At 45.5% G+C, this 25,620-nt stretch overlaps 1 protein-coding gene across 5 annotated transcripts; it reads left to right on the top strand.

Annotated features, from left to right (window-relative positions):
• The first annotated feature begins 5,401 nt into the window (after positions 1-5,401).
• On the top strand, positions 5,402-25,330 carry LOC118509724 (calcium release-activated calcium channel protein 1). 5 transcript variants are annotated; one of them, XM_036050814.1, is made up of 4 exons: positions 5,402-6,246; positions 18,489-18,855; positions 22,092-22,235; positions 24,184-25,330. In XM_036050814.1, the coding sequence occupies exons 1-4, from the start codon at positions 6,215-6,217 to the stop codon at positions 24,715-24,717; spliced, it is 1,077 nt and encodes a 358-aa protein (XP_035906707.1). In that variant the 5' UTR covers positions 5,402-6,214; the 3' UTR covers positions 24,718-25,330. The 5 variants fall into 5 exon arrangements, with proteins under 5 accessions (XP_035906707.1, XP_035906708.1, XP_035906711.1 ...); XM_036050815.1 differs by having other exon boundaries at positions 5,411-6,246; positions 18,489-18,846; positions 24,184-25,223; XM_036050818.1 differs by lacking the exons at positions 5,402-6,246; positions 18,489-18,855 and adding exons at positions 18,913-20,446; positions 21,336-21,951 and having other exon boundaries at positions 24,184-25,223.
• Positions 25,331-25,620: the final 290 nt, after the last annotated feature.

Consider the following 25,620-nt stretch of genomic DNA (forward strand, 5'->3'; position numbering starts at 1 on the left):
GGTATGAAGTGACCGTAAATCGGATACCGAAAGCATGCAATCCACAAATATCTACACTACCGGTTAATTGAAACAGACCACCAGTAAGCCACTCGCTATTGAATCCAGTATTTATTCCTCTTCTTAAAGGATAAAGCAAACTTAAAAACGTCCACTTTTCACGCTAAGAGGCACCAGTTGCTTACGGATCTGGAACGCCGAACGAATCCGACGGGGAAAAACAAGCGAAGAACAACAACGAAAAAACCCATCTCTGGAAAGCGCAACAGGACTGCTGCTTCAGCGATGGTGCAGCTTGACTGGTCTCGGCGGTACCGATTGAGACTACTGGTAAGCTGAAAACATCAACTGAATAGCAAATAGCCGTCGCTGCGGAACGCTCGTTGGATGGAAGAAAAATGAGCTTCCAACGGTCGGGCGGGCAGCACGGGATCCTGCCGGTGCTGTCACGTCCGCCCTGAACAGCATATTTACCGAATAAATCTAGCGGCTTTCGTGTATCCCCGGGAAGGCATCCAACGCCACGGTGGGAGTGAAAGTGCATTCCTCCTTGTGTGTGTGTGTGTCTGTGCGTACTACTACCACTGTTTACTATTTCCGGGCTAATGTCAGTGGGCTGACGTTGTCCCACGCTACAGTTGCTCGCCCACAGAAAATGCCCGGAATGGTTCGGTTCGGTTGCAGTAAGTTCGCTTGTCCTTTGCCATCTTCCCCCCTGTCCGTGCCCGTGAGGGATACGAAACTGGTGGCACAAGAGATTGTCGTTCAGTGGCACACCATGGTCGTCGTCGTCGTCGTCGTATGCCCACCAGTTGCATTCGTCGACGAGAGCGTGCACTATGAAAGAGACTCGCTAATGCTGATGATAATGGGAAGTAAGGAGCGTTACCGACATCCACCTCCAAGCCCCCAAACCGGGAGCTGCACCAATTCTTGTTACTTGTTGCAGCTCCGTTTCATCTGTTTGATCATGCCTGTTTCTCGGCCGGTCCGTGCCAGGGGAAGTGAAACTCATCCGGAAACTGAGCATTTGTTACACCGCCTGTCCGCAGTGTCCGGTGTAGAATGTACAAGCACGGTTTGGACAGAAAAAGAAAAAAAATGCAACGATTCTGTCGCATCAGCCCGAAAGCAAAGTTATGCGGGAAGTTTAAAAGTTTAGCGCTTGTTTGATTTTTCCTGCGAGGACGCTCATCAGCGCATCCATATTCATACGATGCAGCAAGCCTGTGAGTACTGTGAGCCTTCAAAATGGAAAGACAGTACAAGAGTCCGGATAGTGGGTTGTCAAGAAAGTGCAAAAGAAAACTATTAGCCCAGGCCACTAATGTACATGCAAATTATTTGTTTTAAAAACAATAAAGAATATGACGTTTAAATTAAACCAAAAATCAATTTCTTTTTGTTTTGAGCTTAATCGTAACACGAAAACATAAATGAAGAGTTATACTTTCGCAAACATATTTTTTTTTAGCTTCCTATGTGCTGAGGGAAACTGAAGGGAAGTTCAGGCAGCTTTAAACAAGCAATAAAGCTAACTACAGATCTCTCATCTGTAAACTAATATTAATAGAGGGTCTCTCTCAACCTCAAGAAGATTCGGCTTGCTATCTGTGGCTTTGTTTACTTCATTTTACCTGTAGATGGATGGTCAATCAAAATGTTTTTATCCATACTCTTCGCGCTTTGGGTTCTCTTCTCCTTCTTCTTCTTTGGCTTAACGACCTGTTAGGTCATGCCTGCCATATCTGGCTTACTATACTTATTGATACCACGTAGTTAGATAGTCAGTCCTTACAACAGGGTTACGGCCCAATAGGATTTGAACCGCGGTTTTGCCGTGTGAAGACCGGTGCCGTTGTTGCATCACCAGGCAGTCCCGTTTTACCTAGTTTAAGTATTTAACTCATAAATATTTTAATTATTTAACTCATAATTATTAATTATCAAATGTGGTAGATTAAATTTTTTGATGTCTTAATCGATTTGGTTCCAACTCTTCTAAAAATTTTGTTTTTTTTTCTATAACTCGCACCTTGCTTAACATATCAAAACAAACATTAGACCCGAAAGCAAAAGCTAGAAAGTGAATTAAACAAGTGATAGTGATGTGAATCAAGTATAAAAGTGATTCGCGCCGGACAACTGTATAGGAACATTAATGTGGCGCAGTGTTCCTTGAACACCTTGAAATTAAATCGAACTGCAATCGATTGAAATCCCCTTCCTGTCGAGTTCCCGGAAAAAGGTCTTCTAAATTCCCAAACCTGGATCAGTCTCCTTAGACTCTATTGTTCATGGTGGAGTTAAATTAGGAATTAGTCACCAAAAATTATCGACCTTTCCAAAAGTGGCCAGGGCTTGTTCCAGATCGAGATCGAATAAGTGGATGACTATTTCTAATGATTCGAATAAAGAGTAAGCTCCCCTTTCCATATTTTTTAAATGACTTATTTGCCCATTTTTTTCTCTTTCCCCAGGGACTGTCAATTTTTCTTGCCTTGTATGTCCTCTCATTGCACTTTACCTTTTTTCTCTATTTCTACAAATTTCTTCTTGAACTTTTCATGTTTATAAAATTTAGAGAAACTTCTAAGTTGTTATATAAATATTTCTTTATAAATATATTATATATCTTAATAAGTCCATAAAATTATGATAAAGTTTAGTTGACAATATAAAAACTTTTCAATAAAATGAGTTTAATTTCCAACCTTTCAAATACACACCACAAATGAGTACGAAACAATTCATTGCCTTCATATCTGAGAGGCTTTTGATAGGCTGAGCATTTAAATTTTAATTGCAACTCATTTGGGTGGGACAATCGTCGCAGATGATGATTCAATTACACACGCACCCCAAACCCAACTCGAGTTCGAAAGGGAGAGTGAGGGAGAGAGAGTTGGTGTGAGTGAATCGTTGAGAAAGCAATGTTGAATCAATTGAAAATGTCAGCCGGGTCAATTGATGACACGTCGTGTTTTATTTGTGACCTATATTTATTCAATTAAAACTACACTAGCAAGACGGCATGGCGTTAAATTGCGGTCAGGCATGTTGATAATGTTGGTGCCTACTTCATGCCGGTGGGTTGTTGTTTACTGCAGAATGAACGCTGGAAATGCGTTGCAATAGAAGCTTGATAAACAGATTTATCTTAACGTATCAGCTTTCTTGTGGCTTTTGTGATAGACAGAGCGACTAAAGCGTTGTTCGGGTGAGTGATTAGATATGATGATGCGCATTGAGATAATGCCGTACATTGTGAGGTGCGCACTTAAGCTGCTAGAATTATAACATGGGACATTCAATCCACAGGGAGCAATCTGCTTCCACTCCACTAATCAGAACACGCACACAAATCAAGCTTTCAAGTACGATGATTGAAAAGTCAATTTGAGAAATCACTACTAACCCTTGTGGCGGATCCCGAACATGGTGGCCCATGAGCAGCTTATATAATTCTTCCAGTAATTACAGCTCACATAAATGCTCCCATACTTGATCGTTATTGTCGTGTGGCCATTTCGCACACGCATATGCTACATGCACATGGCTGAGACGGCCTCCAAACACTTGATGGTTAATAACCTACGGTCAGGTTGGCCGCATCGAAAGCGACCGTTCTTACTCATTAGCATGCATGCTCTCGGTATGTGACCTTCCCATGCGAGAGCTATGCGAGTGCTGCTGCTCACCCGTCCATACTGCACAACAGCATCAGAAACGCATATTCAAATCGCGCGTTTTTTTCTCAAGCACCATTCTAAACCTCTTGCATGAGTAGCTAACTTGAAGAGCGCACCTACCTGTTCACCTTAGCAATTCGACTTCTGCCAGCATTGTTAAAATACTGCAGATTTTTTTTGCCATACCTACCGAGAAAGATGAATAATAAACTCCAATTTGCCTACCTTGGTGTTAATTGTGTGAAGTATGAGATTCATTTTTGCCGGTTTTTTTTTTCGGTTGAACGTACCACGATCCAATTAGAATATGGCTAGAACATAGCATCTACAGCCTATGTATTAAACATTCAAACTCATGCTCAAAATGATTGATGCCCCGTCGTCGTCATCGTTATAATGTTCTCAATTCTCAATTAGTGCTGCATTTATTACAATTCCTTCCAGCGGCGTTCATTCATGGTCAATTCTAATTCAGCGCCAACCGTAAACGGTTTGATTGAAAGGAATGGAATGCTTGTTGGAGGTTACCAGTACTTCCTTGATAGCGAAAACCTACCGTATTTCCATCTTATTTTGCGTAGAAATTCACAAAATTTGAAAAATACCCATGCATAAACAACTGCAGCAAGATTTACGAACCAACTGTTGAATTGTTCCAGCCGGCACAAATACGCAGCAGCAGCAGCAGCAGTAGGATGAAAAACAATAAAAACCAAGCACACACAAACTCAACAATGTACGGCGTTCTTACTAGATGATAAAGTGGATTGTTTTTTGCTATCTTCTCAAAATACATTGGCATGATGTAAACATTGGTCAAACGACAGAAGCTCGCCGGCATGATTGTTTCATGGCAGAACGGCAACCGAACAGCAGCAGCAGCAGTAGCAACGATAATTGATGCGATTTTTGCAAATGAACACCATCGCACCAGCTGTTATTGTTGCATGAACCCCCGGCACAAGTGTGTTCATCGATCGTTGTTTGATGCGTGTCGGCGATCGCGATCGCCTCGCACGGCGCTCGAACAAGACGAAAGGCTTCCGTTTTCTTCAATAGGTTTGTGACCTTTCACGGTTCAGCTGACGCCAGTTGAGACGTTGAGGTCCCCACCTCATCGATCGTTCGATTTGTAATAACTTAATACACAAATAGGGCTGTGATTGGGTTGGATGTTTTGTTCCTGATTGTGGTCGGTTCTGATTTATAAGTAAAGGACAATGTTAAATAGTGCTATTGTGATGTGTTAGTTTAGAGGTGAAAATGAAATCTTTTTAAAGCAATCTAATCGCAAATGCACTGGTTGATTCAATAAAAAAATAATTTTAACCTTAATGTTGCTGCTACTTGTTGACTCAAGCCGCAGCTGCCGTGGAGTTTGTGCAGCCGGTGCTGATCAGCCGATGTATCGAACTTATTTTCTTAAACAAAATCAGGTTACGTGTAGCACTAACCGATCACTTGATAGTCGTTGATCAAGAGCTCGTGCTTCTGCTCTAGAATACTGTTTACATCGGCAGTAAACGTAAAAGCGGTGACCGGTGCGAAATGAACCAAGATCACTCGGCCTCTAGGTAGCTCTGCATGCTTGATTGCTTGCCTGGAAGCTTGCCTGCCTGCGTGCGTGTAGGTGTGATCAGTCCGTGTGTGTTTTGTAAGCCGCCTCGAGCCGCAGCACTGTAACAGCGCTCGAACGATCTCTTCAGACGCGGCAGAGAATTCATTCGTGAAGCAACCGTCGTGAGCGCCACTTGTGCGAGTGCGAGTGTGGATTCGCGGACAGTATTCAGCGTCGTTTTTGTTTTGTTTGTTTGCAGCCGTGTTTGGCACTTGAGCGTGTTCCATATATTTGTGACCCAGGCAGATAGTGCATGCAGCTAACTTATTTGCCCTGGCTGAGCCGCTTGTCAACGCAGGAACGCATAGTTAAGCTTCAACTTGTAGGCATACCGGCGCAGGTGCGCGATGGTCACCAGAAATACTGCAACTGACAGCAAGATTTGTTCGGTGTACAAAACGGAGAAACAAAACGAGCAGTGATAGTGGTGGTGTGTTTAAGCTAGTTACGCCAGTCAAACAGTCTAGCTTGCTAAAGCGAGAAGTGTAAATAGCGTTGGAAATGGTTTGCTGCTGATAAACCGCACCAAGCACAACATCCCGAGCAAGCGAGCCAAAGCAGGCTAAGAGGAATATCGACGTACAAATAAGTGAAAGAAGCATCAACAGTATTGACGAGTGGCACGAAAAGCGATCATTAAGCTTAATTCAAAATCAACATCATATCTACTACACAATACATGCAAGTGTGGATCCCGTGCAAGGAGTAGGTTCAATATTCGGCAGTGTATAGGAAGACGCGTCCTTGTCGGGAAGCGAACGGTGCATGCTTGTGTGAGATAAATGTGTAATGATTAGTGGTGTTGGTGTTGTGAATAGAAGCGGAACATCATCTGTCACGCGTGGCGAGGATATTTATTTGCGTGTGTGAGGCCGAACCATCTATTAACCGCACCAGAGGCAACATGTTAGATCCTAGCAGAAAGAAACGACCTGGGTGAGTATAGCACAAGCTTTTACTGACAGTGGAATATACTAAGCGTGTACGTTGTGCGGAATGTTCGTGTGAAGTAAATTTAGAAACCTTCATAGCAATTAGTAGCAATGCCTCAAACAAATAAGGGTTTTTTTTACCACGAAAGAAGTGTCTTTAAGGAATATTACTAGTAGAAAAAGTAGTTATAAAGGAATACGAATACAATTAAATGCTTTGTTTTGTTTTAAAACTCATTAATTCTAATCGATTCGCTGTGTTATCTTCCTGCTCTCTTCAAAGTACTATAAAGCCTTGTTATGATTAGCAAAGTTTAAATTCACAAAACAACGTGATCATATCTGAGTGATGAGTGAGTTTTTCATTTTACAACTTTTTTTTTACAAATTTTTAATATTTAAAAACGATAAAGAAGTGTTTGATAGCACATGATGATTGCCTATACTTATTAGAATGTGTTCTTGTAAAAGATTTCCTTTTCGGTGATTTTATGATTATTTTTAAATATTGTAGCATTCTTCTCCTTTGGCATTACATTCTCAAATGGTTTGGCTTGATATTTCTGGCTTCCTTGACCTACCTTATCCGTAGCGTGATAATCAGTCCAGCAGTAAGAGAGACAGTTCAAACTAGATTCGATACCAGTCCCTTAGGTTCGCCAACTGGTCCTTCTAAGTTTATGTGACTGGGCTGCTCCAATAAAGACTCATTTTATGCTTAGTTTAATTAACTGATGTTGGAACTAATAAAGCTCCAGCTTCATCCTAGAATAGGTTAGAAAGATGATCACTTCGAGCGTCTGTAGTACTTATTCTTTTTCCAATGAAAAAAAAAATACTGTATTTTAAATAATGCAATGTTTCTGCAATACAATTTTGCATATTAATTATTTCAGTAAAAAATTAATAGATTTTTGTATAGAGTCAACTGAAATATCCCGTGTCGATCAATTACCAATTAAATAGGAATAACAAATCTACCTCATTTGTCATTTCCCCGAACCCGAAAAGGGCAATGAAATCATAAGATAATAACTCAAATGTGAATCGCTAGCTTTGCATCGTTCGCATCGCCACCGGCCAGACAAAAGTTCGCCCTTGATAATCGTTTCGCCCGAGACCATTACTCAACGTAAAACTTGCCTTGAAGGGCGACCACGAAAAGGGTGGCAGGGAGGGTACAGATATGCAAAAGGTAACTTGAACGTAACTTTCATCGACACTCGCTCCATTCAACAATGAGCCACTGTGCGATGAGTCGCAGTTGATAAGGATTGCGCCAATGATTTCCCATACTTCGAACATGCTTTGTTACAATTTCACGTGGCCGCGGTGGACGAGCATCGCGCTGCAACACGCGGTACCTGCCAAGAGCCAGGTAATTGATTCAATCAAATAGCCGTTTTTTGTCTCGTTTAATGTGATATGGAGTTAAAGTTCGGACTTGGTGGGTGGGAGCGGGGAGCCAAGATTCAAAGTACACCCAGGCACATGGTTTATAATTAGATGAGCAGCAGCAACACGGCGGATAAGGTATGCCGCAAATTAGTTGCAACACACAGCAGCCCATATTGTTACCGATGTGCATATCGTGCATCCGGGAAGGAAAAGGAGAGAGAGAGAGCGAGACAGATCGAGATAGGGCGAGAACTGTGCTGCGGTAAATCACGTCCCGATTCGTCGTAATTTATGAGAAGATCCCCGACGACGTTGTGCCCACCCAAAACGTCCGCAGTGCATCTCCGCAGTGGAGTCACGGAAGGGCGTGCACGGAGTTAATGAGCAGACGCCCTAAAGAAGAGCCGACGGGGAACAATCCTGATTACGGTTATTCACCGCCAAGATGAGCGGCAGTAATTCGTGGAATATGGAAATGTCACCGAAACAATTTAACTTTGAGAACCGCACTCGGAGGGTTCCTGCTCGACCTTTACGAGGTTAATCCACGTGGTAGTAGTAGCTTATAGTTTTTCAATTAGCACCATCGACCATCTGGCTGGCGCCGGTACCCCGAAGGTCCGAACTTTGAACGCGTTAATTGTGTGTGGCTTTTACTTCTAGCTCACTGCGCTATACTGAGCTACTTGAGAAATGGTAATCGGAGCTGATAAGTAACGAACTTTATCGAATGGTTGGTTGAGCGACACCACAAATGGTAGAACCTTCAGAACGAATCAAACTAAGCTGTGCAACAAGGAGAGCCAAAAGAGCACACAGAGAAAAAAGTCCCGGGAATGTCAGTTGCGTAAAGAAATCCACCGGTGGTACGCCTTCTGAATCATTAAACAGCAATTAACTGTATTTTTTTCCGCCGTTTGCTGTTGCTGAGTCTCGCTATTTTTACTTTTCCCTACCGGTCACCAGAGTTTGTTCCGGGCGTGTTTTTTTTTTTGCTTTCGCTCCGTCCAGTGGCCGTTTTCGTGGGAGACGTCCATTGCCGCGGACGTCCATCAGTCCATTGGCGCGGGGATCTTTAATCCATTGTTTTGGGGCCGGTTTTTCTTTTGTGGGGTGGTTGATTTCTTCATCGCAACGGAGAATATTCCGGGTGGCGGTGGGTGCGAATCTAAATGGTGCGTAAAAGACACACGTCTGGCTGGGTAATGCGAACACGATCGGGAGCTTTGGTGAGAGATTTAGTCTTACTTTTCCCTCCGTGGCTTCCGTACGATTAAGGGTTTTAGTTGAGCTGAGCACCCCCGCCATAGCTTATTCATAATTTCACATTTTCCCTCATTTATTGTACATTAAGTTTTTGAAAGGTTCTTAGCAATACATTAAAAAAGGGCAACCAGAGAACCGCTTGACGACATTGGGATACCTGTCGGTACCGGGAACGGATTTAAAGGCTGAAATTGAGATTTATTTTTAATTAGGACACCAAACTTGCTCACCAAGCCTTTGGGGGGTCGCGTTGACCATATCAGTATCTGGTATCTGGTAAGCGTTTTCCCGCGTTACTTGCACGTGCTGGAAGTTCTCCGTATGAGAAGCTTTGCTTTGGGCAACGTTTTTTTGGACACATATTTGGATCGATTTTACACAAAACAGACGGAGAATAGGGGAAATTCAATTAATGGAAAAAAGTAAAAACTTTAAGCACACGCTTGACCACCCATCCACTTTGGCACATTCCCTAACTCAAGCTGTTGCTCAACTCGAAAGCTCTTTCAGCGATGTCTCGCAAGCCCACCGAGACGCGTCTTCGATCAACGTCAAAAAGGGGGGCCACTTCGTGATTCGACAGCGACTTCCTATTGAATGGCTCTCCGACCCACTCGCCTCGAAAATCACTTAACCGGATTAAATTGCGCCCTTTTGACGCTGGCCACCAGTAAAGCACCAACCGCAGGCTAACGCAGCTGGGTAAAAGTCAACGCTTCTTTGCTGGGGTCCCGGCAAGCGGCGTTGGTATGAACATTTTGTGAATCATAAAAATGCGTTTGTGTGGTTTAGGAGGAGTAGTTGACCAGGGCGGCCGAGGGAACGGAGGAATGGGCGAGCGCGAACGCCGAGGGTCCGTTGTGAATATTCATCGACTTTGGTCGGCGGCGGCCGCCATATGGTGGGAGCAAAGCAATAAAGCCATTGCCGTCGTACCGCCCGATCGTATATCATACGCGTGACGTTTAGACGATAGTAGTAAAGCGCGTTTGCATAACACTGTGTTACTGCCGTGCTGGTCGGTGGCCGCAAATCAGTGTACGTGGCCAAATTAATTGTCATTGTCACCGGTCGAACCGAGTCAACCTTCCCCCGTTTTCTGTAAGACCCTACCGGGAGGAAGCTCCTCCATTTAGGGGTCCCCATCAATGGCCATATGGTAATAAGCACTTTCATCTATCGGAGTAGTTAATTTTTAATCACTATCTACCACCGCGCTAAACGAACGAATCGAGTGTCTGTCCGTCTGTTATGATTCTAGTACTGGGCGGCAGAGTGATTGGTACCTTGGCAGAACAAAAAATCCACCTCCACACAGACCTGTGTGTGTGTACACCCTTCAAACCGTGTACGCCATACCGCGGTACGTATTCGCGCAGTCACAAATCATCGTGAAGTTCCCTCGCAGTTGGATGGAGGCTTGAACCTTGGACCTACGAGTGGACCAGCTGGAGATCTGGTGGAGATGTAGCCCACCGCAACAACGCGAGCGAGAGAGAGAGAGAGAGAGAGAGAGAGAGAGAGAAAGAAGGAAGGAGCGCGAAATCCGTGGGGGAAACCCAGATAATCTACCACACGCTTTAAATAGTTACTCCCGCACGCATCGTACTGAGCCTCGGCTGAAGTCTTGGGCCGCACATTGTTTGGCTTGAAACCTTCGACGGTAATAATAAATTTGTAGCATTAGCCGGTTTCGTTCAGTTATCTTTTTTCTTGCCTTGTGCTGCTGTCTTGTCAAGTCCGAAAGACGTTCCTTTCTTCCGGGCGCTAAAGAGCCAACGCACGCACCCGAATGAATGGCGGAAAGTACGCCCGCCCCGAAACCGGTTTTTGCACGATGACGGGCGCTCTTTATCTCCGTACCGAAATAGAACTTCCCTGTAACTTCAGTTAATTGAGGAACGTCGTCGAACAGCACCCGCGGGCGGGAATAGGTGATTAATTGTGGTTACGGAGTCCATATTCACAACTTTCACTGAATGTTGGGAACTTGCTGTATCAATAAGCTTGCCCTTATCATTGCATAGGAGTGAGTGCTTTGTATGATGCAATTATTAAAGTTTTAGTTAAAAAGCTCATCATTAGCTGCTAGTGATTGCAATGCAATTTCTGGTTTTCATTTGTAACCATCATTATATGGCGTTCCTCTAAGATCTCAAAATGACCCAAGCTATTCTTCCTAAAACATTCCTACCATTTTTGATGGCCAGCAATTATTTAAATTGCTTGTAAAAAAGGGGGATCCCGTCTCCATGTTTATGTATGATAATCCACCGTCGAGCTCATAACTCCATCCAGGCTAATAATAGCAATCCTTCAACCGTATCCCGCTGTCAGCGTGGCCAGATGTTTCCGGTGTGTAGAATAAACCCATCCCGCGGCCTTCCCAAACAAGGATGATGCTTCACCTGGGCTGGCTCATCACTATTGACGCGCAACGGCACCATCCAAACACCCGCAATGCGCCAAGGTCAGTTACACGGTGCGACTTCGACAGTGTCCACCGTACAGCCGTCCGATTCCACCACGACGGGTGACAATTGAATCAGCAGCCATCAGGGCTTAGTGTCATTCGTCCAGAGGCTGCTACCTTTGCTCAGCCCTTCGACCTCTGCAGCATCGAACCATGGTCCCGAAACCAAACAAGGGGAACAAAGGCACGCAGAACGCGCGAAATTTAATAATGTTTATGAGTCTCCAAGGAACTGCAGCGCACGGTAGTGTGTGCAATGGCAGCGATGCCATTTAAGGACCGGGGTTTTGTAATCGCCATACCGGAAGGAAGTACAATGGGCCGGGATCGGTATCGTGACAGCTACGAAGCCCCGAAGCCGTCCGAGGGAAGTCACGAAAGAATGATTGGCAAATGTTGCCGTATTTTGTCGTGCGTTTATTTTTGTGTTTCTTCTCTCGTCCCACCACTTTTACCATGCTTGCAACTTCCGCTGTGCGCGAGTGTGGCGTATACGTAGGGCATCGGGATGAACCTCAGGTGATATAGTGTGAAAGTTTTGCGTACTGTTTGCAGTAAATTGAGATGGGTTTAAACTCGCCGCTGGTGTTCCTTTTTTGCAGAGGAACGGGAATTCGTTTTGGACTTAATTTAATATTTATTTTATTGCCCAAAGCCGTATTGCATTGCGGATGAGCGGTGTAGAAAAGTAAAAAAAAGGGCTTTTAATATCATTTTTGGAGGGGAGAAGCGAATCGTGCATCGTGCTATTTCCTGGAATGGGCTACCTTTTGTTGCAGATGAGCAAATCAGCTGACCTTGGCTTGACGGTGAATGGTTCACGCGGTAAATCTACAGCAATGACATTACAAATGCGAAGTTTGCACTTCTTGGTCGCATGCAGTTGCTGAGGGTTTTTTTTAATTTTAATTTCATTGAAAGATTAATTTTTATGTTGCATTTGCGTAATTCTCACATCTAAGAGGAAGATAATAGTGCGTTATTTTTTTCCATAATTAAAAACTTCCATCGATGGACATACCTGGGCCTGTATAGAACATTAATAGTCCCAGTACTCACATACGCCTGACGTAAGGCTGACTACTTTACTCCGGGTAAAATTAAGTCACAGAAAGCCAGAAATGGCAGGCCGAGACCTCTCGAGGTTGTAGTGCCAAGGAAGAAGAAGAAGAAGACTCACATACGCCTCTGACACATGGACTCTGTTTAAAACTAACGAATTCCACTAAGCCACGATCGTGAGGGAGATGCTCTGATGAATTTTGGCCCCGTATTTTTGGAAGGCATATGCATTGGCAGAATCGTAGTTCAAATCCCATCTCAAAGACCGTCCTCCCCCTTGTGCAGGACAATTCTGCTACGAGTAAAACCAAGTCACAGAAAGCCAAAAAGGGCAGGTCAAGACCTGTGAGGTGTAGTGCCAAGGAAGATTAAGAATATGTGGAAGGACAATGGAGACACATTCCAATGGCAAGCTCTATGAGCGCTAGTGGATTTGACTTGCCAGGCTTCGGAAGGCTGGTTATGTCATGAGAATGGCACAGGACAACCCAATCTTTTTAGGATCCGTTTTGGGACATCCACAAGACTTTTTTTAGGGTCATCCATATGGACAGAGGAGGCTAAAACTGCTAGGCTAAAGCTTTTCTAATCGGACTGAATCTAAACCTTTTTCTTGCGAGACCATTATTGCACGGAAGGCTTAGCAACTCGAGACGGTTTGCGGGTTTCTCATAAGTGATGGTCGTTGTATGTGTTAAATATTGTTCATAGTTTCTATAATTTATTTATTTATTTAGATCTCATTCTTCTTCTGCTTTGGCGCTACGATCACAAACACGGTTTTGAACTTCATCGCTGGGTTCTACTTGGGTAGCCTTTTCTGCTGCGCAAAAAGCTGATAGTTTCTGATGAAAAAAACTGCCTTCATGCCTATGATTTTCTGTAAGGTTCTGTTCGGTGTTCGGCAGTTCTGTATGGCTGGAATCACTCACGCAGTTGGAGCCAGTAAGATAAGACCATTTGTTGTTTAACATCATAAAATTGTGATATTTTAACCGACTTGTAACGAATCGAGTTAGTTTTCTTTTGTAAAACTTTATGACTTTATTTATGTTTCTGATTTACAATGTTAATGTTCTTGAACGAAAAAAAATTGATTATAAAACTTTAAGATGCTGGATTTTTATCTTCTTCTTCCTTGGCCCTACAACCTCGAGAGGTCTCGGCCTGCCATTTCTGGCTTTCTGTGACTCCATTTTAGCCGTGGCAAGATCGTCAGGCCCTGCTTACGGGGAAGCGGTCTGGATGGGATTTGAAAACCCCTGTCCTGCGGAGTGAAGACTGGCGCCGTTATCGCCTCGGCCACAGGACCACCATTATAATATAAATTTGTCTTGCAATTCAGATTTAGAGTTTATTGCTCATTATGATCTATTTTAGTGTAAAGAAATACTGACTGAGTTGACTGTTTAACAAGGCTAGACACATTTTTTTTCGAAATTGCCAGAAGGTAAGGAAAACGCTGAAAATTTGCACTTGATATCGCCAACCGATCAGGAAGCTTTAGCTCATCGGCCCAAAAGTTGTTCGCGGATACGTGGATTTGAAAGTGACTAATTTCTCATTTAATAAATTGATCGCAAAAGGAATGAAGACTAGTCTAAATAGGTGCGTCCCTTACATTTAGTACACCTTGCAATAAACTGTTAAATCTGTCCAAAATTATTACTTTTGAATTGATTTTCGACTTGCTTTTTCGCTCTAATACCGTTTACCATAAAACTGTTCAGGCAATTAATAGAAATTAGATCCTTGTCGATATTGATTCACAGGAAAAAAAAGTCAGCTGTCTTAGGAAGCTGTGGAGCTGTATTTCTCAATGAGATAAGACCAATCTTTAGATTAGAATTTTGTCGATCGAGGAGAGATATCGATGGAAGTAATCGAATGAAAGACAAATCAAATTTTATCACTCCCCACGACGTAAAACCTAATCCGTACAGCTTGATGAATTCAACATTCAGCCTCACGCTATTTGCGTCAATTAGAGCTAAATCATTCAATTGTGAAGAATTATTGATCGACTGCTGTCCAGCCCTTATTCGCTTGCGGGCCCTGGCTGTGGCTGCATGGCACCCACTCAAGGCTCAAGGTTAGCCGGGTTCGGGTTCGCCCCCACAGTCAGCAACCAGTGGTCCAGTTCTTCTGGTTCTCCAGACGACCAGCAGCGGCGGCATCGTTATGCAGATTCCGATCCTGTGTAGCGCGCTGCCCAGTAGGACAGTATTGACGTGCGGTTACAATTGTCGAGCGTAAGCGATTGGGATACCTTTTTCGTTCAGAACTGCGTAGTGCGCTGGTGCATTAATTTGGACACCAGGGGAACAGACGTCAGCACTAGCGGTTCGTGTGGGCGTGTGTACCTGTAGTGCGCTACCGGCATCGGCGTTGAAGTACTACCAATCGACAGATTTTGTTTGGCACTAGGCGACTGGGAGTATGTCACGTGTCGGCTTCGTCTCGGGTCGCTCGTGCCCATTTGTCATAAGCAGTAGGGGCACAAAAAAGGGCACAGTCGTGTTAAACAGGTGACAAAAAAAAAAAAAACGATAATCACATCCCGCACGAGCGTGTGCGCAAAGCGGTGGGAAAAAAGGGAAGTCGATTTTCCGAATTCTGTCCTCATCTTCCCCGGGAAAGCCCCCAGCTTGTCACATGGCGCTAATGCGGTACTTCCTAGTCGTGATCCACCCGTGAGATGCTGCTTCCGGAGCTCGTGACAGATGGCAGCCCTGGGGGTCTGTGTTCCAGGTAGTGTCAGCCAGTGCACTAGCCTTCCCCGAACCATCTTCCCATAAATAACGGATATCGAGGAATAACTAAATACCGCAGCACGGGTGGGTAATCAATTGGATTTAATTGCCACTTCCCAACACGAGGTTGGCGGTTTAGCTTGACGAACGCCGGACACGAGATACGGAAGGGGTTTACCTCCAAGCACCTGGTGTACCGTGGAAGATAGATCGACGACGTGTGCACGTTCTCGGCACGATTCATCGAATGTTTCGAGCCGACCGGGATCCGGGATTCTGCCGATCGGAATTTGTAAAGAAAAGTGTTCACCGCTGTGACAGTGATTACGCTGGGCTTTCGGCTCAGATGTCTCAAAGCGAGCTCTTCGAAACACGTGACCGCTGAGGGACGGCCTAGCTAAGCAGCGCTTTAAACGCGGCTAAAGTGTTGATTAGTGCGCGGTGGAGCATCCAAGATGAGGTTGCGGTTTTGGGAGATCGTTTTGCCCCCATATACCCGAGCACCCGGGATGATAAACCAGTTTTAAAAGCCCATTTTTCAATTCGATGACGACCCAATCTCCAAAGGAAGGAAGAGGCCCTAGTAACCTGTTTTGAAGTGAGTTTGATAATACAATCCAAACGAGCCCGGACATGTTTTGTTTCGGTAGTTTATCACACGTGGTATGGTTCCGGTTTTGTTTTTCAAACAAAATAACTGTCCTCCTGCCCCCGACGACGCCGAAGGTAATATGCTTATCACCTCTGTGCGAGTGCACCACTATCAACCTTGGCACATCAGAGCCGTTGAAGCAGGCTTTCATGTTGACTTCCACCTTTTTTTTTCGCCTCCCTCGGAATAACAATACTGGACCTCTATTAGTGTGGGACATTGTTCGTGGTCGATGGATCCTAGGGCGTTAAGAGACCCCATCCATCCATCCAATCCTAGCTATTTAAATTAGCCGGCTTATGTTCTTGAATCACGCACCACAAATGAACTTATTTGTTGCGCCGTTCGTGTTTTTTTTTTGCTACTGCATCAAAACATGTTAGTCTCTCTGGTTGGCAGCACCCTTCGACACCGTTTTCGTGAGATAGTAATCTTAACAAACGATTAGGCCCATTAAACACCTCACTGACTGGCTGGTTGGCTCGGTTCGGTTCGGTTGGTGGTGCGATACGTGTGCGGTAGTAGATGGGCCGCCATTTGATGGCACGTTGTGTTGTCAGCGACGCGAGTCGTTAGATACAAGTGGACGCTTTAGGTATGCCAGCATTTGCCTCGCTGCACTTAAAAAGGAGTCTCCATTCTTGGAAGTCCTCACCGCGTGAGACTCACAGTTTCAGTACACATCCCAGCCCCAGTGTGGTGATGAATAATTTGTGGAATAATGGTACTTCAATGCAAGCTAGCTAGTGCAACAATATTTGCCTGAGGTCCGGCTTATAGATACATAACTCGGTGTCATGACCTGATTACTTCATCCAAACCTATCAGCAATCTAGATTCTCGTCGTTCAAAACCCTCAGACCCCAGCACGACACGCAACGATGGATGGATGGGTGCGTAGACAAATTAGACTGATGAATTCCGGAACGCATTTACATAATCGCGCAACTCGCTCGCCGCAAACTCGCAGTAGAACCGGCATTACAGCACACACCTGTTGCCATTTGAACTTATTGCAAAACCGAGGGTTCTTTTCGTTTGTTTCTTCCCGCATGTAAGAACATGTTTTATTCATTTCTCTATCACTACTGCGGCCGAGGCGTGTGTAGTGCGATTCCGATGTCGCTGATTATTATCGCCCGTCGTCTTACCGGATCGGCTCACTCCAGTGACCCAATCCTCCCGGCTTCTTTCGCGATGCACATCACTTCTCTAGGGATGGGGGGGAGTAAGGTCTGGTGCTAATGAGGAACGGTGAAAAGGCACCCCCGTAACCCTCCTTTACTGTAGCCAGATTGAACCATACGCCTCCCATGGCACGATTCGCTCCCATCTGGTCTTAACGACCCGGCTCGTAAAAACCTGTCCGTGTAGGTTCAAGCGCTTTCATTTTCAACTGCTCGCCCGCCCTGCCGACGTGAAGAGATAATGAAATACGTGGCTTAATGACTGGGTGCTGAATGGGAACGACAACTTGCCACGGCAGTAGTTAAAAAGTTTTAAATTTGCATTGTTCTTATCGTAGAAAGTTCTAAATAGAACAAATGTAAGCAATAGGTAGAGCGATAGCTGTTTAACATAGATAAACAGTTTCAAACAACAAATTCTCTTCATTAGTTCTGGTTTAGTAAAACAAAAATAAGGCCAACGGGTTTTTTCGACGCATTAGAAATAATAATTTAAATTTTAAAATATTCTTGAAACTCCTAAAAATAGTAGCATCTTCATCGGAACCAGTTTGAATTACACATCTAAGCATGAAATTTGAATGAAAATTTTAAAAACAACGTGCTTGTCCTTTCATCCAGTCCAAGTCCAGTCCAGTCCAATCCAGTTTGTAGCGCCCTCTATCGCGAGTTATCCAATGCAACTATCCTTTGGCATCAACATTTGTTTTTGGAGAACCACTTTGAGGACAATTGTAGGTTTTGATATGAAAATTTTAAATTCAAAATTTAATTTTTTTGAGGATTTGAGAAAAATTAAGTGATTGTAGTTATAAATGTACAAGTTTTGTCCAATGCATACTGCTTTTCACACCATAGTGCAGTAGAGGTGGCACTGTGTTGAACGGAGAACCGGAGCGGATCGAAATCATGCTTTCGAGCACTTCGAGCAGATTAGCAGCATGTAAAAATCTGTTCAAATAGCGTTTTATATGGGTTTCGTTAGTAATTTCTTAACTTAATTCACAAAACATGGATTCGGAATGTTGAAATTACTTAAATTTTCCATTTAACTGATGAGCAACTATTAATAAATTCCAATTTACTATCAACCGCTCACCTAAACTCGAACTATCAAAATTGCGTGTCTCCCGTGAACGGAACTATGATCCAACCTCCCGGTGTTGGATGGTGCCGCTCAACATCTACCCCACACGTCAGAACAACATAAACATTTGACCTAGCTTAAATTCATTCGTTTGTGTGTGGTTTACTTTTCGGTTCCTTCCCCATTTTTGATGTTGTAAATTAGCGCGTACTTTAGGATTAGTTGTTAGACAAAACTTCCGTACATTCCCGAACCCCACCAATTCCGTACACGCTTAGCTCCGGGTCGTGCCGAAACGCTTGTGCCATCCTTTGTTCCGTGTGAATTTCTCTCTCAAGCCAATGGAGCCTGTTGTTAACCTTCCCCAGCAATGGTACGGTGTCGGTGTGGAGCACTAGTACGGCCGGAATCGATACAGTGTTGGCAACGACGCTCGGAACCGCGGTAACACCCAAAACGTACAGCACGGGCCAGCTGCATCAGACGGGCCTCAGCCATCAGCCGAACGGAAACGGAAACAGCCACAACGGAACGGTCGTCCATCACCACCCGAACGTGGGCAACGGGACGGGGCTGAATCACGCACACCTTCACCTCGGCAGCAACGGAAACAGCCACAGCGGTAGCATCGGCAATAACAGCAGTACCCACAGTCTGACGCCGCACGGTGCCCACGGCACAACCAGTTGGAACAACCGGACCAGTATTTGCAGCACACACAACAAGGTAAGTAAGGTAATGCTCTCCCATTTCGTTCCGTCCTTTTGCCGGCCATCGTTCCAGGGTTCAGGGGATGACGCATTTGCTAATAATCCCCCGTCATCGGGGCTCTCGTAGTAGCAGCAGTAGCAGCTTTGCTTCACCCGTGTATGGGTCACTTTAACGATCGGTTCGTGATCGTGATCATTCATCGCAATGTAAATATTTACGGAAAAAGTTTCACCGTTCTGGTTTTGTTTGTGGTGCCAGAACGCGACGACGCTTCGGTGCAATATTCGAAACGATTTTTTTAAAGTAGCCCATATTTTAAGCGGTGAAATATGCTGCATTCATTAGCCAGCAACATGGTTTATTTACTTGTAGATTGCAATGTTTGGATACACTTATTGGCGCAAGACCAAACCAAAGAGGAGCCGTTTGGTCTGAACAGGAGATGAAGAATATTTCTTATTATCTGCCTCACAGTAGGAAGACAAATAAACAAACAGATAAATCCCATGCGTCGAAATCGAAAGGTTTTCCCCGTGAGCGTTATGCTGCCCGCGTCCGGTGCACAACTCACGAAAGCAGGTGGTGCACGACCTTATGCCCATGACCGTGAGTGGTGTGTGCCGTGAAGGCTGGTTTCATCCTAAACAAAACAAAAATAACACTCCTTTACGCGCTTTTCCACTATTTCCATTCGTTGGGGAATGGTTTGGCTGTCTTTCTCGGCTTGTCATAAGACGCACAAGCTTTACCCCGGGTGAAAGTTGGCCTGAAACAATCACACACTTCCGCGCTTGTTTGACACGCGAACGTGTTTGAACCAAACACCGGAGCATAACGTGTGTGAGCGACCACCTGTTGCAAAAAGTTGATGCACCGTTTCGGAACTGCATTTGCCACTGCGGCAGTCGCGCATCTGTATGTATCGGATCTAGCTTATCGATGCTGCAGCATCCTACCGAGACAGAGTTTCCCGTAGCGGAGGGGAGCATTTTGAAGGGCTGAACACGTGAGCTTGTCCACGAATAGGTACAGTCGCGCGTACACACACACACGCACCCGTGTCAGCGATCAACTGCGAGAGCATAAAGGGACAACGGCGGCGGACACATGATAGTCTGTTGTTTGGATTAGGTTACACACGCCGCTGGTGATTGAAGTTCAGTAGTAGCGTTAGTAGTGGGTCGTTTCGTGCTCTCGTGCTCCCGTACGCCGTGTGCGCTCTTTGGTCGTGCGTGCTCTTTGCCAAATAAGCGCGCACCAGCTCGGTTCGCGCCGAGCGCCCGGCGGGACGACCGTAGTACGGTTTAATAGACGGCACAGCCTTGAACCGTCCACAGGGACGATGGAATATTAATATTGCCGCACGCACTCCATCCAGTGTATGTGTGGCTGGCGTTCTAGTGCGGATTTTCGATTTGAAGCATTCGAGTTTAAAGGACTTGCATCATCCATCCATTATTGCAAGCGTCGCGTGTGTTGGTTGGATGGTGTTGGATGCATACGTGGTGTAAAGTGCATTGAGTTGTATAAGACGACGACGGAAAAGGATGCTTTAAAATAGAGTGATAAAAGCCACAATTAAGTAGAGTGTAACGCGCGGAACTGTGCCTTATCTGTGCGCAAAACCTTCTTCACTTGTGACCTTTATTGAGTATGATGTTTATTCCTTATCGTGCAGATGTTGTTGTGTAGGTCCAAAGCACTGGAGATGCTATAGAAACCCCTCACAAGAAATCATTCACTGAACGAGCATGATCGGCGAGCATGATCGAGTTGGTCTTGGCAAACGAATGGTCCAACGTCCATCCCCAGAACAGCTGTTCGTTCAATCATCTCTTCGCTACGGCTGTCTCCGGCGCGGAAGGAATGTGCGAATCGCGACTCGCTTGAATTGACAACCGAATTTCGTGCTGCTGGAATAGGTTGTGAGGTTTATTTGCTGGTGGTTTTTCCCCCACCCGAGCTCCTCGAGTGCACGGTGGCGTCTGGCGGCACCGATCACTAGGAAGGTGTTCCGATCGTTAGGGTGGCAATGGTACTACGAACGGTACGGACGGAACATGCAGGGAAGGAATGTTTGGTGATATTTTTGTCAACCGAAGAGTCCGACCGTCCGTTGGCGTGCCATTGCCTTTGCAAAGGTGGGCGAATATTTGCCCCCGGCCCGCCCCAACAACCAGCCCCACAAAGCACACCGGGGTCCCATTAAGTCCCACCATAGAAGCACACACACATGTGCATGAAGCTGATCGTGTGATGATCGTTGTGTGAAAAACGGGATGAGACATTTTCCTTTGTGTATTGCAGCTTGTTTCTCAGTGCGCGAAAACTCAAACGAGAGAGCAGCAGCATTGAGCGCTGAGTGAAAGATCGCACCCCCTGCACATCTGGTGTGTAAGTGAGCTGTAACGGTCAGCGCGTGACACTGTTTGAATATGCGACTGAAGAATGATTTACTGTACTGTTGTGGGGGTTTATAAATTGAATAGTATTTTTTCCCCAAGGAAAAGAGGTGACTAAACTAGTGAGGAAAATAGCAAATACTATGAGCAAAGATTCAGTGGAAAACTTTCCTTCCCGAGAGTGCACGTGCGATTGCACACTAAACTTTTGACTGCTACTAAAGCGAAGAAGCGGTCAGCGCATTTTCCCGCCGCCGACAACAGCATCGTCGATCGGCGACAACGGTGTGTTTGTGTAATCTGGTGAGAAGATCGCGTGCACTTGCCCGCCGCTCTCACGATCACTGTGGTGTGTTTTCCCGAGTGGCGAGATCTCATCGGTGGCCATCGCGAAACAATGCATTTACATCCGAGCTGCTCACAATCGAACCTGTGCCTGAACTCGCCGCTCTACCGCAATTTCAACCATCCGGCGACGGCGACAACGACGACGGCACACCGGATCAGTCCGCAGCCGGCACCGAAGGTACGCACGAGCCGTTCCCATTCGTCGTCGTCCGCGCTCGGTGGTGGTGGTGGTGCATCCGGCGTTGGAGACTTCTGGACCGGAAGTTCACACCCGAACAGCTGCAACGCTAACACGGGACTGCTGTCCGGGCTTGGTCCGGCGGCCACTTTTCACGGGGGCGCTGCGTCATTCTTCGCCCAGGAAGCGATTGTAAGCGCAAGCGATTGGAGAAGAGGCCGTTTAAGTAGTAGTAGCTGCGGTCCAAACCTTTCCGCATTCCGTAGTGTGTTTGTCCCGAGTTCGGATTCTTATCGAGTGTTTGTTTTTTTCTTAACTTTTTCCACTTCCAGCGACGATCCAACCTGAGCACAATGTCACAGACTGGGGATGATCTGCACACACCAAACTATCTGTCCTGGCGCAAGCTACAGCTGAGCCGAGCGAAGCTAAAAGCGTCCAGCAAAACGTCCGCCCTGCTGTCCGGATTTGCGATGGTGAGTAGAAGGAAGAGGAAAGAATGCAATTTTGTATTAGGCAGAGGTTATTGCCATCTATACGCGCCTCTCAATGTCGTGCAATTCTCGCACGGGGGGTCAGTGTCAGTGTCGTTCGTCGGCATTCAGGAAGCCGACGGACTAGTGCCTTTAGAAGCAGAGGTGACATCGGCCAGCCACAGGGGGACCGAAAATTCACATGCCACCTCGCACAGGTTGCGGCGGTTGCCGTTTATTTTAAAAATAGTTTAATCCTAGCCATGCGAATTTTGATTCAAATCTCGCACACCCTGGCCCAGGGGTTGTTTTGATCTTTGAGAGCAACCCCCCCTGCCGGTGGTTAGCGGGTAAGATATGAAGTTGGGAGCTTAGCGCCGAGGTATCAATTTGCATTGCCAACAAACAACATACACGACACGGCTCAACGCACGCTCGTTGCCTCACATTACACATTACGCACCGTGTGCTGTCCCTAGCCAACCTTACCAACACAAATCACAAAACCCGCCATAAAGTTTGTGACCGCTTCGCCGGTGCCGGATGTGGTCTCTCGCAAGCAGCACACTCCCAGTGGCCAAACAGAACACGGCAAACCGTTTAACATCGTTCGTTGGCCGGGAAACATTCCATTCGTCGCGAACTACAACAGAATTGTTTGCCCTCCCCCTTCTGCTTGCTTACACCGCTGCAAGGAAGAGTATGATTAACGAGCTTCTTTCTAGCAGTTTTGTAGCATCATTTTCCTCGAAGGTGGTGTGGTATGGTTGACATAAACTCTATTTTCGCATGTTAATGTGAGAAAAAGATGTAGAATGGCTTTTTATATACTACCGTGGTCGGTACAGTAAATGGAATGTGGACATGTATTTTTCGCATTCATTAGATCAGTTTGATTGTCAGAGGTCGTTGAGAATATGAGGCGGGCTCAGGTTGACTTCAGATGGCTACGTGGAGTCGCTAAACACCGTGGACAACAAACTTATCCAGTGTTAGGTCATATGCAGGGCAGTTAGCTTCGGTCCGTTGTCTCATCTCTGCGTAGAATTCAAGATCAACTGAAATGGTTGTCTGCAACTTCGCCAGTTCAACCCTACAGATCTTAACTTTGAGGATTAAAGACACCAATCGCACTTCTGTCAACACAAAAGTCCAATTTATGGATAGATTTTATCCAGTTTTTGAGGTCCTTTTCAGGGAGATCAGGGTAGCATCAGCTTGAGCGATGTTGGGAAGACAGGATTGACGCTGTGATCGATGCTTAGTTACTTACTTATCAGGCGCAACCACCGCTTCCCGGTCTTGGCCTGCTGCAACAATCCTCAATACCGCTCACGGTTTAGCGCCGTCGTCTGCCAATCCATTATCCCGGCCGTTTTGGCGGGCGCATGAACGTCGTTTGGGGCCTACCACGCCTTCTGTGTCCGTGTGGACGGCCTAAAAGAACTTTACGGGCTGGATTGTCCGGTGTCATTCTCATGACATGGCCAGCCCGCCGGAGCCTGGCGAGTCTAATGCGCTGCACGATGGTGAGATCATCGTACAGCCTCCATAGCAACCAATGATGTCTATATCATTATCATATGCCAGGATCTGGATTGCCTTGTAGAAGATGGTCCCCAAACCTCCGAATCACGGGTGCGCTGAATTGAAAAGACTCCAAACAGCACCTCTCCCTGGCGCAAGCCCTTGATGGTAGCAAAGGGCCCCTTGAGTTTTCCATTCACCTTCTGGGGCCTGGCAGTGACAATGACATTCAGCTGGCATATAATGTCGGCCATTGTCATTCTTACAAGCCTGGTAAGTTTGGCCGGGAGATCAGAGCATTCTGTATTCAACAAGCATTCAATGGTCAACAATTGAGAAACATCTTTCGTCTTATTACTTAATTAAAACCTACTAAACTAATTAATTTTTCTGTTGTTTTCTCCATTTCCCCCCTCCCCCCCAGGTGGCCATGGTTGAGGTGCAGCTGGATGAAAATACCAAAGTGCCGTCAGCAATGCTGATCGCGTTCGCCGTATGCACCACGCTCCTGGTGGCGGTCCACATGCTAGCGCTCATGATCAGCACCTGCATCTTGCCAAACATCGAAACCGTCTGCAACCTGCACAGCATATCGCTCGTCCACGAGTCTCCCCACGAGCGGCTCCACTGGTACATCGAGACGGCGTGGGCATTCTCTACACTGCTAGGGCTGATACTATTTCTGCTAGAGATTGCCATCCTGTGTTGGGTAAAGTTTTACGACCTCAACACAACTGCCGCCTGGTCGGCCTGCATCGTGCTCATACCCGTGCTGGTGATCTTTGTCGCGTTCGCGCTACACTTTTACCGCTCGCTGATGATGCACAAGTACGAGGTGACCGTTTCCGGCATACGCGAGCTGGAGATACTGAAGGAGCAGATGGAGCAGGACCATTTCGATCAGCACCAGCAGCACCACCACGGGATACTGCACCCGTCCGGGCTGCAGATTGTGTGATACAAGCGCCTGCGTAATTTTCCATTTACTTACTTCTTACAAATTACACCAACTGTGATTTCATGCTTCAAACCATAAACCTTTAATTTTGAACCTCGGATTGGATAGGGTCTTTTGCGTTTTTCTTCCCCTTTGTAATTGTAGTAATACGTTTTGTAGGCCCTTTCTGTTACGGGAAAAGAAAAGTCCCACTTTACGATGATACCTCCCGGGGTTGATGATGAAACGAGACGAGACGACCCTCACTCCCACTTTAGAATATTGCTGTAAACGATTATGTTATTTCGCTTCCTTCTCATCTTCCCTAACAATAGTAGTGTAATTGCATAAAAAAAGACATTCGGTAGCGGTGAAGGCGCTACTGTTACTTACCCACTTACGACACGTGTAGCAAAACTAATTTAATTGATGCGAAAGATAATGACGAGTATGTATAATATGAAACGTTGCAATACACAGTGCAAATAAATCACGACTACGATGAACGGAATCGATAGCGAAGGGTAGCAGCACTATTGTTAAGAATGAATACGTCTTAAAGGAGAGAAAGAATTAAGAGTGTGCATGCGCTCAACATTCCCTGCAGAAGAGTCGAATAAAACCATTAAACCAATGACGAGTGTTGTGTGTTGTTAGTATGTTTGAAAAATGATTTCGAATGGTAAGTCGATTTCTATGCCCATTTACAGTGTTCGGTAACATTTTTCTAGTGTTTTAGCCATTCCCCCTATTTGTTTCCTATTAAATAAAATAGAATTTAAATAAGGAAAAATAAACAAATTAAAAAAAACGAATTATTCAAAAATCATTTTTCGAAATCATGTTCGAAACAAAAACGACGACTCCGCCGGGCGCTAAACGGAGCGGATAGGAATGTTTGTTCCGCCGCGCAATCAATGTCAA

This window comes from Anopheles stephensi, chromosome 3 (genome assembly GCF_013141755.1).
Source record: "Anopheles stephensi strain Indian chromosome 3, UCI_ANSTEP_V1.0, whole genome shotgun sequence".
NCBI classification, from domain to species: domain Eukaryota; kingdom Metazoa; phylum Arthropoda; class Insecta; order Diptera; family Culicidae; genus Anopheles; species Anopheles stephensi.

Excerpts from the sequence above, each read along its gene's own strand:
- LOC118509724 (XM_036050814.1), top strand. The coding sequence starts at position 6,215 with ATGTTAGATCCTAGCAGAAAGAAACGACCTGG. Across the intron at positions 6,247-18,488 it reads AGCAGAAAGAAACGACCTGG|CAATGGTACGGTGTCGGTGT; the intron begins GTGAGTATAGCA and ends AACCTTCCCCAG. Across the intron at positions 18,856-22,091 it reads CACACAACAAGGTAAGTAAG|CGACGATCCAACCTGAGCAC; the intron begins GTAATGCTCTCC and ends TTCCACTTCCAG.